The sequence below is a fragment of the Capra hircus genome, chromosome 1 (genome assembly GCF_001704415.2).
Source record: "Capra hircus breed San Clemente chromosome 1, ASM170441v1, whole genome shotgun sequence".
Classification (NCBI taxonomy): Eukaryota; Metazoa; Chordata; class Mammalia; order Artiodactyla; family Bovidae; genus Capra; species Capra hircus.
In genome coordinates this window covers 52,268,401-52,284,178 of record NC_030808.1, presented here as the reverse complement: position 1 = coordinate 52,284,178, position 15,778 = coordinate 52,268,401, and the positions used below count along the sequence as shown (strand labels likewise).

At 39.0% G+C, this 15,778-nt stretch overlaps 1 protein-coding gene across 8 annotated transcripts in view; it reads right to left on the bottom strand.

Annotated features, from left to right (window-relative positions):
- Positions 1–15,778, bottom strand: part of BBX (BBX, HMG-box containing) — a 290,746-nt gene that overhangs the window by 39,752 nt on the left and 235,216 nt on the right. For all 8 annotated transcript variants that reach the window (XM_018062653.1, XM_018062985.1, XM_018063039.1 and 5 more), the window contains one exon: positions 10,364–10,444. In XM_018062653.1, coding sequence (XP_017918142.1) covers positions 10,364–10,444 — 81 coding nt within the window. The remainder of the gene's footprint in view (positions 1–10,363; positions 10,445–15,778) is intronic.

Here is a 15,778-nt window from a genome sequence, read left to right as displayed (position 1 = left end):
GTTGATTCTGAACATTAATCAACTATAGCAACCTAAGAATGTGTAATAATCCACTCTAAATTCCTCCCACTCTGTTTACAAGGACATCGTAAGATGACCTGTCAGAAGTTTTGCCGAAATCTGGACACAGTATGCCGACAGCATTCTCTCAGCCTATTTTTAAGCTTAGGAAACAGAAAATGAGGGTGGCTTGTGCAGCAGTCGGGCACTAAGTACACAAACAGAAACAACGGAAGGCAGATCTGGCCGAGGGAATTTATGGCTTGGAATGAATTGATTACACAGGTTATGAAGAACCGGAACACCCAAACAGGAGGTGGTGAGGTAACCCAGGGATTAGCAACAGCAGGGAGCCATGGCAGGACAAATGGGGGAAGGAGTGCTATGAAGCCCAGGAGCTAGGTCCCTGGCGGAAGACGGACCCATGGTGGGCCACGCTCCTGGGAGCTGGATACACGAAAGAGACGTTGCCTTTGCTTACCTCTACCCCTTCTCACCCCCCTCCCTGCACAATCCCAGATTCTTTCTTCCTCCCATCCCGCAATTTTTCTGCCAGGGTCTCCCACCGGCTGAATCCAGGTGGAAATCAGGGGACACAGGTACCCAGGGAAGGGAGTCTGCGGCCACCTGGGATATAAGCCAGCATACAGGGCACAGAGATCCTGGGGACACACATTAGACAGTAACTTTGTGGAGGGGAGCGGGGAGACTTCCAATAACCCCCAGTTTTCATCTTCTTTTTTATGAGTTCAAATATGATTAGAAGTAATTTTCAAAAGTTTCTAGGAAATAGTGGTCCATATTTTCACACGACATCAACAGAGCCCGGGAACAGCTATGGATTTAGTACCTCTTAGAAGATGTAAATGAGTAGGACATGCCTTAGTGACTCAATAACAAACAAAAAACCAAAGAAGATGCCATCACTTCTAGATGTGAGCAAATTTTGTTACTGAGAGGCAGTTTCAAAAGGCAGGAATTCTAGAGCCAGACTGTCCATGGCCAAGGACTGGCGCTGCCACCAATTAGTTCCTTTTTTCTAAACCTTTCTGTGCCTCAGTCTCTAGAATGTGGATATTAATACAGTGCTTGCCTTATGAATACTGAGGGGTTCAGCAAATTGCACATGAATAGTACTTAAGTTGGTATCCAGCACTGAGCAAGAATAATGCACTGTGACAACCACCCCTTTGGGGGCTAATGCCATGTACGTTAAATGCTGGCTATTATTAGTAGTAACATTCATACTGGTATCATTAATAGCACATCATGGCCCTGGCAGACCAACTGCTCCAATTATTCATTCTAGGGTTGAACGACTCTATACCATAGGGAAAACCATACCCAACAACATTAGATTCAGGGAGATCGTAAATCAATTATCTTTCAAGAAGCATCTCTTACTGAACATATAATCAAGCTCAGTTCCCCTTTTGGGTACAAGCATCATTTAGTGACATCTACTTTTGGGTGTATATGTAACACCGCAGTGGGACTCAGAAAAGTGCAAACCAATGACATTATATACACGTATGAGAGGATGTGCACATAGTGGACACAGAAGAACATAAATCAATGTGAACTCAAGTGAATAAAACTGCACAGGATTAATGTCTGTTATTAATTAGCTCATCTGCCTTTAGTAGAGGGTTGGTTGTTAATCAGGACTTGAAACAGAACATGCCTTAGTAAATGACAATTTATTCTTCTATTATTATTTTAAATAGAACAATAACCTTCTTTAAAAGTGAGAATGGAAAATCATCTGCAGGACACCTGCTGGATGGCACTCCCACAGCTGTATTCAAAGAACTTAAAATGTTAATGTTTTAAATCAAATGCTGGGCATAAATATTTGATATCTACTGTCTATTCCCTGAGGTATTATTCTATTTTTAATAACTGTAACTCAGAGTAGGGGGGCACAAAATATATCCTGTTCACCTTTGTATTCTCCTCCAAGAATATTCTAGTAGCTTTCAAAATGAAGGCATTCAAAAGATAATTGTGTTGGATTGAATGGTTCATTAGTTCCGAGGTAAATGATGAATCTAAAATGTATTCTGATTAATACCAGGAAAGAGTTACAAGTCTATAAAAAACAATGCTAATTATGACCATGCTGTGGCTTGGCCTAGACCACGATCAAACTGTCCTTAGTTATGGTTCCCAGGAGCACCCGTGAAAATCACTCACCAATATTTTAATTTTACCTCTGACAACTGGAAACACACTGAGATTTATTACTGTTTCGTGTAGTCAGAGTGGCCTGATAGTGATGTGCTAGAAGAAATGTAACTCACTTCCCCGAACAAACAAAAATCATCATGCTGAAACCCAGATCCTTTGAATGTACATGCTGGACAGACACATAAAAAACTATTCTCTTCAAAATGATTGCAGAGAAAAAAATAAAGATACTGAAATCTTTATAAAGATAAAATGGAGGTTTTTTTTTTTTTTTTTTTTAAATTCCTGAGTTCAGAGAGGGTGTCATTTTCAGTTCATGTAAGACCACACCTTAGGCTTAGGGTTTGTTATTGGGGAGTTGCTTTAAAGACATAATAAATCTGTGCTACGACAAACATTTATCTCCTCAAATCAAGGACGTTTCAAAATGTATTCCTTTCGACAAATGTTAAGATAGATTCATTTATTAATGTGTCCTGCTTTAAAAGACTGAGTGAAATAACCGGCGAAACATAATTAATCATGTGCACTAGATAAGAAGTAATACCACAGAAGAAGATTCCCTGAACTAGTACAAAGAAATGCGTACGTAGTTCCAAAATATACCATATTATTTCAGTCTTAATTATATTTTGTCTTTCATTGTCTGTAATCAAGGAGCCAGCTCAATTAAAAACAAGGCAGTGTGAAAACAGACCCACTGACACCAATCAAGAAGTTTCAATTTCAAAATTTCCGCTTTTTAGTACAAAACAAATGTTTTGCAGCCAAGGTATGTTTACAGTGATTTTGTACTGGCTTATTATTTGCCAAAACAGTGTAGACATAACCCCAGGATGACATTCAGCAGTTCTTCCAAGATGTGCACCTCTCCCATAATTACATAGAACCAGGATGTTTTTGCCATAAAAATATACTGGCTGATGGTTTCACAGAATAAAGAACAGCATCACTGCTAAGAAAATTCAATTTTCTTTATTATAAAAGATAACTGGTCACACAACAGTGGTCTAAGTGTCTCTCAACACTAAAATCTGTGCATCTTAAATAGCTTACTATTTGCTTTGCTATAACAACTGGGCCAGGTGGACTGGTGGTTTAAATGCTTATTTGCTATTTCTTCAGGAACTATACCATTTTTAAAGACATTAGATGGGGTGGGGATGGCCTTTGTTTCAAGAGGCCATCTACTGAAGTCTCCTTCAATGGTATTAAAGGAAGTCATTAGGTGTGTCGCTATATTTCAGTCCCTACAAAAGTAAACTGGTGTAATTAGAAATAAAATGAAAAGTTTTAGCATAAGGGTTTTCTAAAAATGGCTTGCAACTCTGCACAAAAGGGAAAGAAACGCACCACTTTCAAATAAAAGGCCCCTTCAAATACACAGTAATTATATATAGACTTGTTTTGTGATAAGGGTGTATGTGAAGCCGGGAACTACACGTTGAGGTTCTGGGCTTCAGGGGGCTACAGCAGGATGAAGGGAGAACGAAGACACAGCAGAACACAGAAGCAGAGTCACATCTTGATTAAATACCACCTATAATGCCGGTGGTGGGCCGGAGTGCTAACAGGAGGGATGAGACTTCCTACTTTTATCATTATATAATTTCTGTAATTTTAACATAATTCAGCTTTTCTTACAGTGAGCCATAATTTTCCATAAGATTTAATTTTTAGAGTTACTGTAATAAATTCATTGTTACCCATCCATTTGATTTTCATTATATGTGGTTTTTGCAAGTTAGAATGTAAGAAAAACTAGGGTGTTGAGGCCTCTGAAAACATCTCCTTTTTTTTTTAATAAGTAGGGTTAATGAAAACTTTTGCAATTCCCTGGGACCCACCATACCCAAAATCTTGCCTATTACATCGATGAAGAGTGTATCTGGAGAGGTCCGGCATTCTCTTTCTTCAGCTGCACCGTAACAGATGATTTGCTTCACAGATTGATAGAGAAGAAAAGCACAACGCAGATGGATCCAGCAATCCTGTGGCGACTGATTTTCACCTTTCCTCCTGTGCTCAGAGGAACATGGGTCTCTGCTTTCAAAACTCGGCCGTTTACCTAGCTGGCCAGCCCCTCATGTGGACTCTGAGTACTGGATGTCCTCAGTTATCTCTTCTCCCTCAGCATGCTTTTCTACTTTGGGGCTCCCCCCCAGGTTAACAAACATCCAGCTTTCTCACAGTCAGGCTCCAGGATCACTCAAGGCAAACTTCTGGAAGCCCTTCTCCTATACACTCAAGTTCAGGGCTGGAGTGGTTGCTGACTCCCTTCCCTTCCCTCTGACATAGACTCAGTTGTCAAATCCAGCTGGATCCCCTGTACCCTGCCACCCCCACAGCCAGCAAGCGAATCTCTTCAAGGGCTGCTCTCACCACTGCACTCCCCTGCTCCAAATCTTCAATCACCCTTCATTATTTTCAAGTACAAGTATCTCTGCTTCACACTAAACACCCTCCCAATTCTGACTTGCAGCGACACTCTACCTTCACCTTGCATAAATCTCCCAGCACAGCCCTGCACTCATGCTCGGCTGATTTACTTGTTGCCATCTACCTATTTCATGTCTGCCTGCCTTTGTCTCTTCACTGTATCTCCCCCATCTCTCCGTTTAATTATGCATAAATCACTATCTCCAGTGTGTATGGCTGGTTAGGTAGAAAAGGCTGGGGGCGGGAAGGAATGAACAAGTGCAAATGGATACTGGCCATGACTACTGGACTCAGAGTCTGGACTCAGGAGGGAAAGGAGAGGACAGTGACATTTGTACCACAAACAGCTCTCTAAGGGGGCAGCCACTTATCCGCTCTGACCACCGGTTCTCATGCAGAGGCTGGTCCAGTGTCTCCAGGCCCTCCGTATGCATTTACTTGAAATCTATAATTTTAAAGTATTAGCCACTAATTCGAACGTAAGATATAACACAGGTCAACAAATTGTGGGCCAAACAGAGTATCTCTTAAAGCTGGGTGTGGCCCAAAGGCTGCTAGTTTCAACCTCTGTTCCCCAAGAACTCCTTCAAAGAACCATCTATCTTCATGCTTCCTCCTCAGTGCTGAGTCCCCAGAGCACTCCAGCTGAATTCACTGCTCCGTTTACTGATTTTACACATTCACTTTGGGTATCACTCAAATTGAGCTTCCTCATCTCATTGCATGATTTCCTGTGAAACCACTTGCACCATTAATTTATTTCTTATCTCTTAACTTTTTATATTTTATCTCCTTACAACTGGAGAACAGGTTCCTAGAGGACAGGAGGTGTATACTGTAATTTCCTATAGTCCTCACAGTATCTCCCAAAGTATATTCGCAAACAGGCACTTATTTAAGGGTATAAGATGTATCTCGACAGTTGCAAAAGTAGAATCACTTTTTAAAAAGGAAATATCAGCTCCATTTTTCTGACAGCAGTCTTGAACAATCTGTCATCTTATTCAGCCATACACATATGTGTAGGAGTAAGCTGTCTTCCATAGAGCCTTCTATAACGTGCAAACTCCTGTAACAACTAACTTGCACAGTCTTTTATATTTATCTAAAACAAGTGACAGAACAGCATAGTGTTGAAGATCCCAGGCTGTGGAGAGACTGCCTAGATTTCTAGCGATGCTCTAACACTTCCTGTCCATGTGACCTTAGGTGAATCACAAAACTTCTGTCTTTTTTTTAACTGCGTAAAGGAGGAATGATGATAATACTGACCTCAAAGGACAGGTGTGAGAATTCAATGACTTAATATAAAGTACATAAAAGAGTACCTAACACACTGTAGATAACAGACATTGGTCATTATCATCTTATGATAGATAATAAAAATTACTTGCAGATAAAAAAATTAGAAGTAAAATAGTAATACTTTTAGGCTTATGCTCCAGCCCCTTAACTAAGCATTCCAAACACCAAAACTGGATCTGGAGTTAAGGTCTTCCAATACCACTGATGTCAAAAGAAAGCTCACAGGTTATCTCATTGTACATCCATATGCAGGTAGCGTCAGCTGCCTCACTGTTAACAGCATGGAATAGGCTCTCAGAAACAACTGTTTGCTAGAATAAATGAATAAACTAATCCACTTGCTGTACTGAGCAATTTTAGTAACAGATATCTTTAAGTGTAGCATTTTCTTTGCGAAAATGTATAGATAAAGACGTCTCTGTGAGTCTCCAACTAGAGCAACTATTATACACAATGATCTCTAGGAGGATGCTCTGCTGCTCTTTATGTGACCTGACCTAATTAATTTCAAAAGGAAAGGAAACATAATACATTATAGTACCTGCACCAATTAACTGATTAACTGAACAGTATGAACCTCATGGAGGTTCAAACATAAAAGACTGTATTTTTCACAATTCCCTGACCTTAGCAGCACAGTGCCAAATCTCCCTTCCTACCTGGAGTAGATTCCTGAAAAATAACTGGAATAGATCCCAGAATTTTCAGGTCTCTTTCAGCTATTAAAAATCCACCCAATTTAAAATGTCAATCAAATGCCTAAAGCAGAGCCTTCTGCTGGAGGATCTCCCAGCTTGGGTACTGGAAAATGGGGAGGGGTCCTCACAATGAGAAGCAGGCCAATCTAAGCCCCTCTCTGTCTGCTGCCAGCCTCTTTCAGTTTTCTTTTTGCCTGTTAAAGTGGGTGTGAGCACAGCAACAAATATATGCCTATCATATTTCTTGCTTTTCTCCAAGAGAAGAGTTTTCTTGTAGGAAACAGCCTGTCTTTGGGAGGGCTCCTCAACCACTCCCCCCATGCCCAGCTGCAGGAATGAAGCTGGGAAGGGTGAGTGGTTAGATCTTGGGTTGGTTCCTGGCCCTTCCTTCACAAGACATAAAGCCACTGGTTGAAAGGACAGAAGAAGGAATGGTGGAGGTAAAAACAACTACCCCTGGTTACGTTTTTGTTCCTACTAACTCCATGTAAGACTGAATGACCTTGGTAGGGATGTCAAGGACAAAGATGATATACAAAATATTTAACAGGCAGGAGTGCTAAGCAACCAGAAGGGATGTGGTGTCAGGGCTAGAACAGGGTGTTGCAGGCCCCCTGCTGTGCCGTCTAGTTGCTAGGATCCCAGTCTTTTTACCAACAATAGGAGGTGTTCTGGTATTTTAGTATTGGGACAGCTGTCCTGGTGCAAACTAGCTGAACAACACTCCTGCAGTGGGAGTTCCTCAGACTGTCAAATGAAAGATCAGACAGTCCCAGCCCAGCCCTCTCCCCATGACTGGCGCATGGCCTCTTGCCTGATCAAGTCGAACTACCTTCTACTTGTTCATTTGTCCCTGGAAAACAAATGCATCCTTGCAATGCCAGGAGAGAGAGTGCAGCAAGCTGTTCTAAGTCTCTGCCTGCTGTTGATTTCCTCTGGTTCTCTTCTTGCTTGGTCAGAGAGAAGGCAGCAGTAATAAATCAACATCTAAGACATTGCTTGTTTCTTGCCAAACCATGAGAAGACACTTCACTCAGTCTGTAACAGGGTTTCTCTCAAAGCTGTCTTCACTGTGTTTGACAGAGGCCACGCGTGAAGAAGAGGAAGTACTCTGCTTTCCTCCACAGGACAAGGAGAAAAGCCACGATACTCCAGTGACTGCCCAGCCTGTGACACCCCACCCTTGGGGTTAGGGTGGGGACAAGAAGGAAAACCCCTGGGGTGGTCGGTCGGATGGCAGCTGGGTTAGGCTGTCTCTTTATAAATCCTGCGAGAAGATCTGGCCCAAACTGAAGGTGGCTTGTTGGTGGCTCTCCCTTTGGAATGTGTGAATTTAAAGCTATTCTTTAGGATTTCTGACAACAGCAACAATTTGGGCCGCAGGAAAAATTCTCTTCAATACCCTGTCATGCTTATCTAAAGAGGTACCTGAAATAATTAAATATTATATTCTTTTCAAGAAAAGATGAACATCAACTACACAAGGAAGAAAAAAAATAACTGAGGAAGCATATTTCCACTGGTGATTATTTGAAGATGCTGATTAATCCATTGTGCACATATTTATGTTTAATTACAAACTGGGAAGGCTTTAGGATGTTATTCTAAAACACACTCTATTAGCATTATGGCATCATATTCATGTGGTGCAAATAATAATGTGAGATTTTCTCAGTAAATAATTTTTTACCGACCCTGTTTTATCAAAAGCATATATTTTTACTCAGATCTTATATGAAACTAAGTCTGAGTATAAGCTGATTTGCTATATAATTGCAATAGGCTTATTGCAGTCATTTTACCCCTTTAAATTACGACACCAACACTGAAACATCTGTTAGACCATAGCATCTGTTTCATATTTGGGATGCATCCCTACAAATTAGAAGAGTGTTCTTTTTAATGAGCTCTGATTTAATGGGGAATCCTTTTTTTTTTTTTTATGACTGTTGCGCCAAAGAAAGAAAATGAGAAGACAAATTTTCATTGCTCTAGCACCCCCCACAGCAAAGCACCTCTAAGGCCCATACATTTCCAATACAAAACTATCTAATAAATATATATTTACATTGAAAGTTTGTTTTATAGATTGAAAGTTGAACATGTTAGTTATTCAGTTGTATCTGACTCTTTGCGACGCCATGGACTGTAGCCCACCAGGCTCCTCTGTCCATGGAATTCTCTAGGGAATGGGAAGCCATTCCTTTCTCCAAGGAATCTTCCCAACCCAGGGATGGAACCCAAGTCTCCGGCATTGCAGGCAGATTCTTTACTATCTCAGCCACCAAGGACAGATTAGTGTTGTTTAATATTTAAAAGATTGTATGTATACGTTTGTGTATATATATAAACACAATCCTCCCCCACAGGAGGAGCCAAAATGGCTATACACTCATATAATTTAAGAAAAATAATTATTTCTTTCAAATAAATTATTTTGACAAACTATATAGTCTTAGATACTTGACAAATTTATGACCTCATCGTCTCCCTGCTTACGAAGACATGGTTACAACTCTAAAGGCACACTCATTGCCAGATCTTCACCACTTTAGTTCTACCAGAAATAGTACCTTGCTACTGACTTACCCAGTTCTTTTAAAAACTACTCCCTGTGGTCTCCCTAAGTTTTCTAGTTATTCCTAGCCCTCTATTTTGAGTCTGAATTTGTCTTATATAAGAAGCATGTCAGCTTCATGTCAGATACAACTGGGTTAGTTTGTCCCACTGTTTACATACTTTACTGTTTATGCTTCTAATTTGGATCTGGCTGGACTTAGATAGTTAAAATGCCTAAATTTTAATGACAGAAGCTACCATAAAATTTAGAAAATGACAGGCTGTCCCATTAAGTTCAACAAACTCAAAATAATTTATCACAAACACACATACACACTCAGAAGAAACAAACGGACTGGAAGGAAGACAGAAAAAAAAGAGAGAACGTTTAATGAGAGATATTTGGTTACCCATTTTGTACCTCCTAATTTGTTTCACTGAAAGAGAAAACCACTACAACAGTGTCTGGTGCTAAAGACATGTGTCCTACACGTTCCCTTTAAGGCAGAGTGGTCACAATTTGGCAAAAGAAGTCCCCCTCTTGCCCACCCCACTAACAATCACTTCCGGCGTCTTCCTCCCCGCCTGTCCCCATCAAGCGAGAGCTCTGTCCTTCACAGCCTTTACAAAAACATCTTTTTTACTCAACCAAAGGAATAGTAGCATTTTATATCCATGTCACATCAAATGCACAACTGAGAAATGCTATAAAACCAGACTTTAGAACATGTCATTTGAGTTCTTCACTAAAAAAGCCCCCCAAATTAAAACATCAACTACCTGATTTAAAAGTAGTGCTTTCCAGAGATTTATAGATGTTATTAATATAAGAGAATCAGAGAAGAGGAAAATTACCTAGACCATTTTTCTGGGTTTAGGATGGACTTACTTTATCAATCCAAGAGAGACAAAAACTGACCTTATTTTAAAATACTATCTGTGAAAGGATTTTGCTATTTCCCTGGATAACCTTTTTCAATGCTTGATGACTTTTAGTAGCAAAAGTCCACTTTCCTTAAATTAAAGATGAACCCTCCTCATTGTTGAAAATTATATACAACACACATTATGGTCACAGGTGAGATAGTTCAGTTTAGGCAACATTGTTATGATTAACTTTTTTGTGACTTCAACCACTGCAGATTTATCCCAATGTATTCTTAGAAACTTGCCTCAGCCAGTTGAAAGAGTGCAGACTTTCCACAGCGTTTTACAGGTTCAGCACCACCCAAGTGTGAAGTGTTTGAAGAAATCTATATGAAAAACAATTCATATAAAGAATATTAATTGTGATATCAGAATTTTTGCTCTCCATTCACACCCATTCAGGAATTTTCCTTAGTTTATAAGAATATCATTGCTTTCAAGTGTCAAATAACTTAAACGTGTTAGGTTTGGGATTGTAATTTTGAAACCAATGTTAGTAAATAACCTCAAAAATAGCAACAAAAAAACCAGGTGTGACTTGGATGGGCTGTTGGACGATAAGAAGTATGAGTATTCCAGGCTTTAAATTTAACTCTATAACCTTAAAACAAGTTATACATTTCTACTTTCATATAAACACCAACTCAGCAACTGGTCATATAGAAAAGAGATTTAGTGTCATTTCACATTTAACAAAAAGCAATTAGCTAATTTTTTGTTGAAATACATTTGGGATCCCTGTGAAAAGATAGCAACAAGGCAGTCAACAAATATTTTTCTGAGAATTGAAAAGAAATGTGTTAGGCAGTATGACAAGACCTGGTGAAGCTAAGTCTTATATAAAATACTAGCAGTAGCACTTAAGAGTATGCTCTAAAGTACAAAGATTAACTGTGAAGACCACAAATCTCAGTAAGCACATCAACATACACATACCATTACATGGTGACTGCATGCTCTTCTTCAAATTTTATAAAACTGCAACTGGGCACAGTTGCAACAATGAACAGCACTGTCCTATCTCATTTTTATAGGAAGACTTAATTCCTAATTTTGAGCTTAACTCAGTAAAGAGTTGAGAAGGACATATATCGTTAAGGATCTTTACAAAGAAGTCTTCTCCTAGAGAAGTTCTGTCATCATTAGAGCAGCTAACAATGGTCTATGCTGTTAATATTCCTCATGATTGGGAATTCTTTCTCAGTTTAAGACAGGTATTTCTCAGTTCAGTTTAGGAGGCAAACCTGCCTTGTGATGATATCCTTACAGGTGACCCCAGGCCCAACAGGGAATATCATGGAGCTGTCCCCCCAGGAGAGACTGGGGGCTTTATTACTGCTAGAGAAAATTCTCCCTAGAAAATTCTCCCTGCTGCATAAGAGGCTTTTGTTGAGGCAAATATCTAGTAAGCCACCTGGATCATTTAGAAAGGGCTAGTTTAAGTTTTAGGGGATTTCTCCTCCTGGGTGCTATCATTTTTGATAGTCCTTCCCTATTCATCCCACTCACTTCCTTTTTCTTTAGATCAACTTAGGGGCTGAAGCTTTCTAAAGATTTTCCTCTGGCTGAATTTTCTCTGATATATGTCACTTCTACTTTTTCTAGACAAGGTGAATTCAATTACTAACCTTATCATTAGACTAAGAAAACAAACACATTTAATACAATTACTAACTTGGGAGTAACTTGACCAGTCACGTGAACCCACACTGTATTAATAGAAAGGACATGGCTTTTGTGTCAAACAATGCCTTCATTACTTTTTGTTGTGTGGACTGAAGGAAATAATTAAGACCACATCTTCACGTTCAAAACAGAAACACTATCTGCCCCATATTCCTTTTGTGAAGATGACATGTTATGTTAGTAAAGAGTCTGGCCCAGTGCTCAGCCCATATTATGCCCTCAATCAACAGTACAATTATTAGTTATAAGGATTTATCATTATTAACACTAATAAACTCTTACTATAATCCCCCCAAATTAGCTACAGATTGAAACTAGAATAAAGTGAAAAATTGCAACCTCAGAGGTTAATTATTAAATTTAATAATCTGTAGAAGATTAAATTTGTCACATAATCATATAATACCCTCAAGAGCACAACAAGCTCAGTGACACTGCAACACACAGCTTGACAGTTTTCTAGCTCTTCCACTGGCTCCCCCTGCTGTCGTTTATTGCTGTAGGTTTAGACTCCCTGACGCTGTGTGTGTGTGTGTGTGTGTGTGTGTGTCTGTGTGTGTTCAATACCACAAAGCCTGTGTCGGTGTATAGGTTCACTACCACAAAGCCTGTGCCAAATGCCTGCATGGCACACCCAGAGGCTCAGTGAAGAACTTCTGACCACACAGATCCATTACCTGTCAGTTGAGTTAACATACAGGGTTCTGCATCGAGGCTGGAGAATGGTTCCTTGCCTTGCAAAAGAAACCACTGCCTAATGTTTAGTAAGCACTATTTTTCCTCATTATCTAAAAGTATTTTTACCTATCTGTAGGTACAGGGCAGTATTTTAAATGCTCAATGTTGCTGTAAGCCTGATTTCCAAAGGATCATGCTGGTAGGTGGTGTATCAATGTATTTTAGCGGCCCAACGTTTCTAGAATCACCTAACAATAAAAATTTCATGGAATGACTCAACAGTAAGATATACTTTCTATAAAAATGCCTTTTGGCTTCTTAACTGGGGGAAGGGGTTGGAACTTATGTTACTGTCTGCAGCACTGGGCATGGCTGACCTTTGTCTTGAGAGTCTTCTCTGGATTTCCAGTACTGCAGACTATCTCTAAGGTCTCTCCTTGCTGTTCTTTCTTGGTTCTCCCTTTCTATAGTGAGCCCTTAAATGTTCTCCCTCAGGGTTCTGTCTTAGGGCCCTCCGTCTTTTTCTTTATACTTTTTCTCTCAGTAATCTCATCTGCTTCTAATATAAACATAGCTTATGTAATGCTGACTTTTTATACTATTGTTCATTTCCTTGTATTTTTTTTTTCCCTATTTAAGGGACATCCACATCCTTTCAAGTAAGAATAATATAGCTAAAACATGTCTTTCAGTGACAGGTCTGCCAGTGGAGGGAAGTGCATGTTATGTTGCCCTCCTGGGTAGGGGGCAGTAGTGGGCCATACTGCATGGTAAGTTTGGGGCTATGTTTTTTTATTTTCCTCACATTGGATGGGGCTTGCTAATCTGTTAATTCCACTGTAGTCTCTCCTCTGTCTATTAAATAATGTTCTGATAAACAGGGTGGGTATTAAAAGTATGTGACATACAGCAAAACTACAAGAAAAATGATCACCCTAGTTAAACTGCTATTTTTATAGCTGCCTGAGGTAGGGGAGCACATCAAGGAAAGAGGTGGCAAAGATCAAAAGCAAATTAGGCAGAAGCCTTCTGGAGTTATAACAGGTATCATAACACTGTAGTCTGGGAGGAAATGACCAACAATTGTTGAGTGAATAAATGAATCAAAGAACAAACGAACAATATGACGTAATTGGTCTTCCTTATCTTAAAAGAAATATTAATTCTTCCAATAAAACATGGAAAACTTTCACACCGATGAGCTCCAGTGTGAGCATATGGAATCTGTGTCAAGTATAACATTCTGTAACATATTGGGCATGCCATCATAAAAATGAATACTTTAAAACTGCACCAATTGCTTATATCCAAGAGTGACAATACTTTGGAGAGATTACGATTGTATTTACATGAGCAAATGAAAAATCTTCTCAGGGAAGTCTTAGTGTTCAAATGCATCTGTCTAAATTGTCCAGATTAGCTCCCTGTCTTCAAAGTGAACATGTAATTTTTCAACATAAAGGCATACTCCAGGTGTAAGAATCAGCCACTCAGCAGAGAAGAGAATATGTGGACCGGTCATGGCTTTCAGAATTGTTAAATAATGGATGACAACAACTCCCTTCTGGCATTATGTTTGGTCATTAGTCTTCAGTCAATGAGACCTAAACAGTGACAGATGTGTCAATCTACACGTAAACAACAAAAAATGCAGAGAGGAAACTCATTTTGACCAACTTAATGGATCAGAGTCTGGAAACAGTGATGGCTCTTCAGATGGGCCAAGTGGAATCTTGACAAATTACAGCCACCAATACGGAAGGGGAGACAGGCTGAAATGTGAGGAAAACAGGTTCTATACTCTGTATTTCTTTCTACATCTTGTAAAGCAGATATATTTTTCTCCCTTAAAATGTACACATTTATAAAGAACCTACAAGCAAAATGTTCTTTATTTAGTTTCATGGTTCCATGCAGGTTACTTTAATGGGTTTTAAAATCATCAGATTTGGTTCAGAAGAAAAAGATATCCTTCTCAGCTTGTGAGACAGAGACCCAAGACTTGACATACAAGAAAAAATATATTCATTTAAAGAAATGCCCTGGGTTAACTGTTTTTTAAAAAGTGTGTTTCTAGGATAATTGTATTACACAATAAATGACCAACCTCTTCCTGGAGTTATGAAGACTTGTAAATGAAATTAACACTAAGGGTCTCTAAGAATTTTGCAAGCCTGATCTTAAGGGCATTTACAAAGCAAAACATTCTTCAACAGAAAACTGTTGCCTAAATGATATAAACATTTTTCTCTAAGTGTATGTAATAGGACCAAGAATCTCTCAGAAAAGGGATGAGGGTTATAATGTGGCCCATTGGGCAAATTTTTATTATCTGCCCATTTCCTCCTCACTTAATCCTTTCCCTGTAAGTTCCCAGAGATACCAGAAGTGCCTTAACAATGCTGATTTAATAACTTGTGGTAAAAATTACCACCTATAGAGCAGTGATCTCAAACTGCAGTTCCCTAAGAGGACTGTTGAAAATGCAAATTGTCAGTCCCACTGAAGACTTATTAAATAAGAAACTTTGGGGGTAGAGTTCAGCAATCTGTGTTTGAACAAGTCTTTGAGGGAACTCTGATGTGTTTCAAAGTTGGAGAGCCTCTAGTAAAGACTAATTAGAACAAGAATTTCAAAAGCCTTTTTGTTTTCTCAAAGGTGATGGGTGTTTTATGAAATAATTATAAAAGTTTTAGGGATACGATCACAGTAATTATAGGCTATTCTATTTCTACCGTAATAAATACACTCATAGCAGATCTTAGTAGATAATTTAATCAGTGCATCTAGTTAGTATAGTTTAGATTTGAATAAACCAGTGCAATACTCGGCTGACAATATGGTCAGATCATAACATGAGAGAGATTGAAACTTAAGAGTTCTCTTGGGTCAGCTGAGGAAAGTGACTGGAGGTTATATATATCCTTAGAGAACCCTGTATTTTAGTATACTTCTCTTATATAAGCATATATAGCATTTACAATTAAACAGCTAAGTACGTAATAATTTAATCTGCTTAGGAATTGTAAGAGCTCTTAATTATCAATCTATACAAAATAAAACCAGGAAAAATAATACACAGAGTTTAGATGGGAACTGTATTTGATTCCAAAGCAGAACATTTTATTTTGGTTTTCCATCGTGCATGCCTTCCTCTGTTAAGGCCTTGAAACAAGTCCTAAGAAGTTTTGAAATTAATCTCTTTTAAAGCTTCCTCAAATCTTATACATGCATGGTCAGAAATCCTCAGAAGACAAATGCCACTGAGTATAGAGAACTGATATCTGGAAATGTCT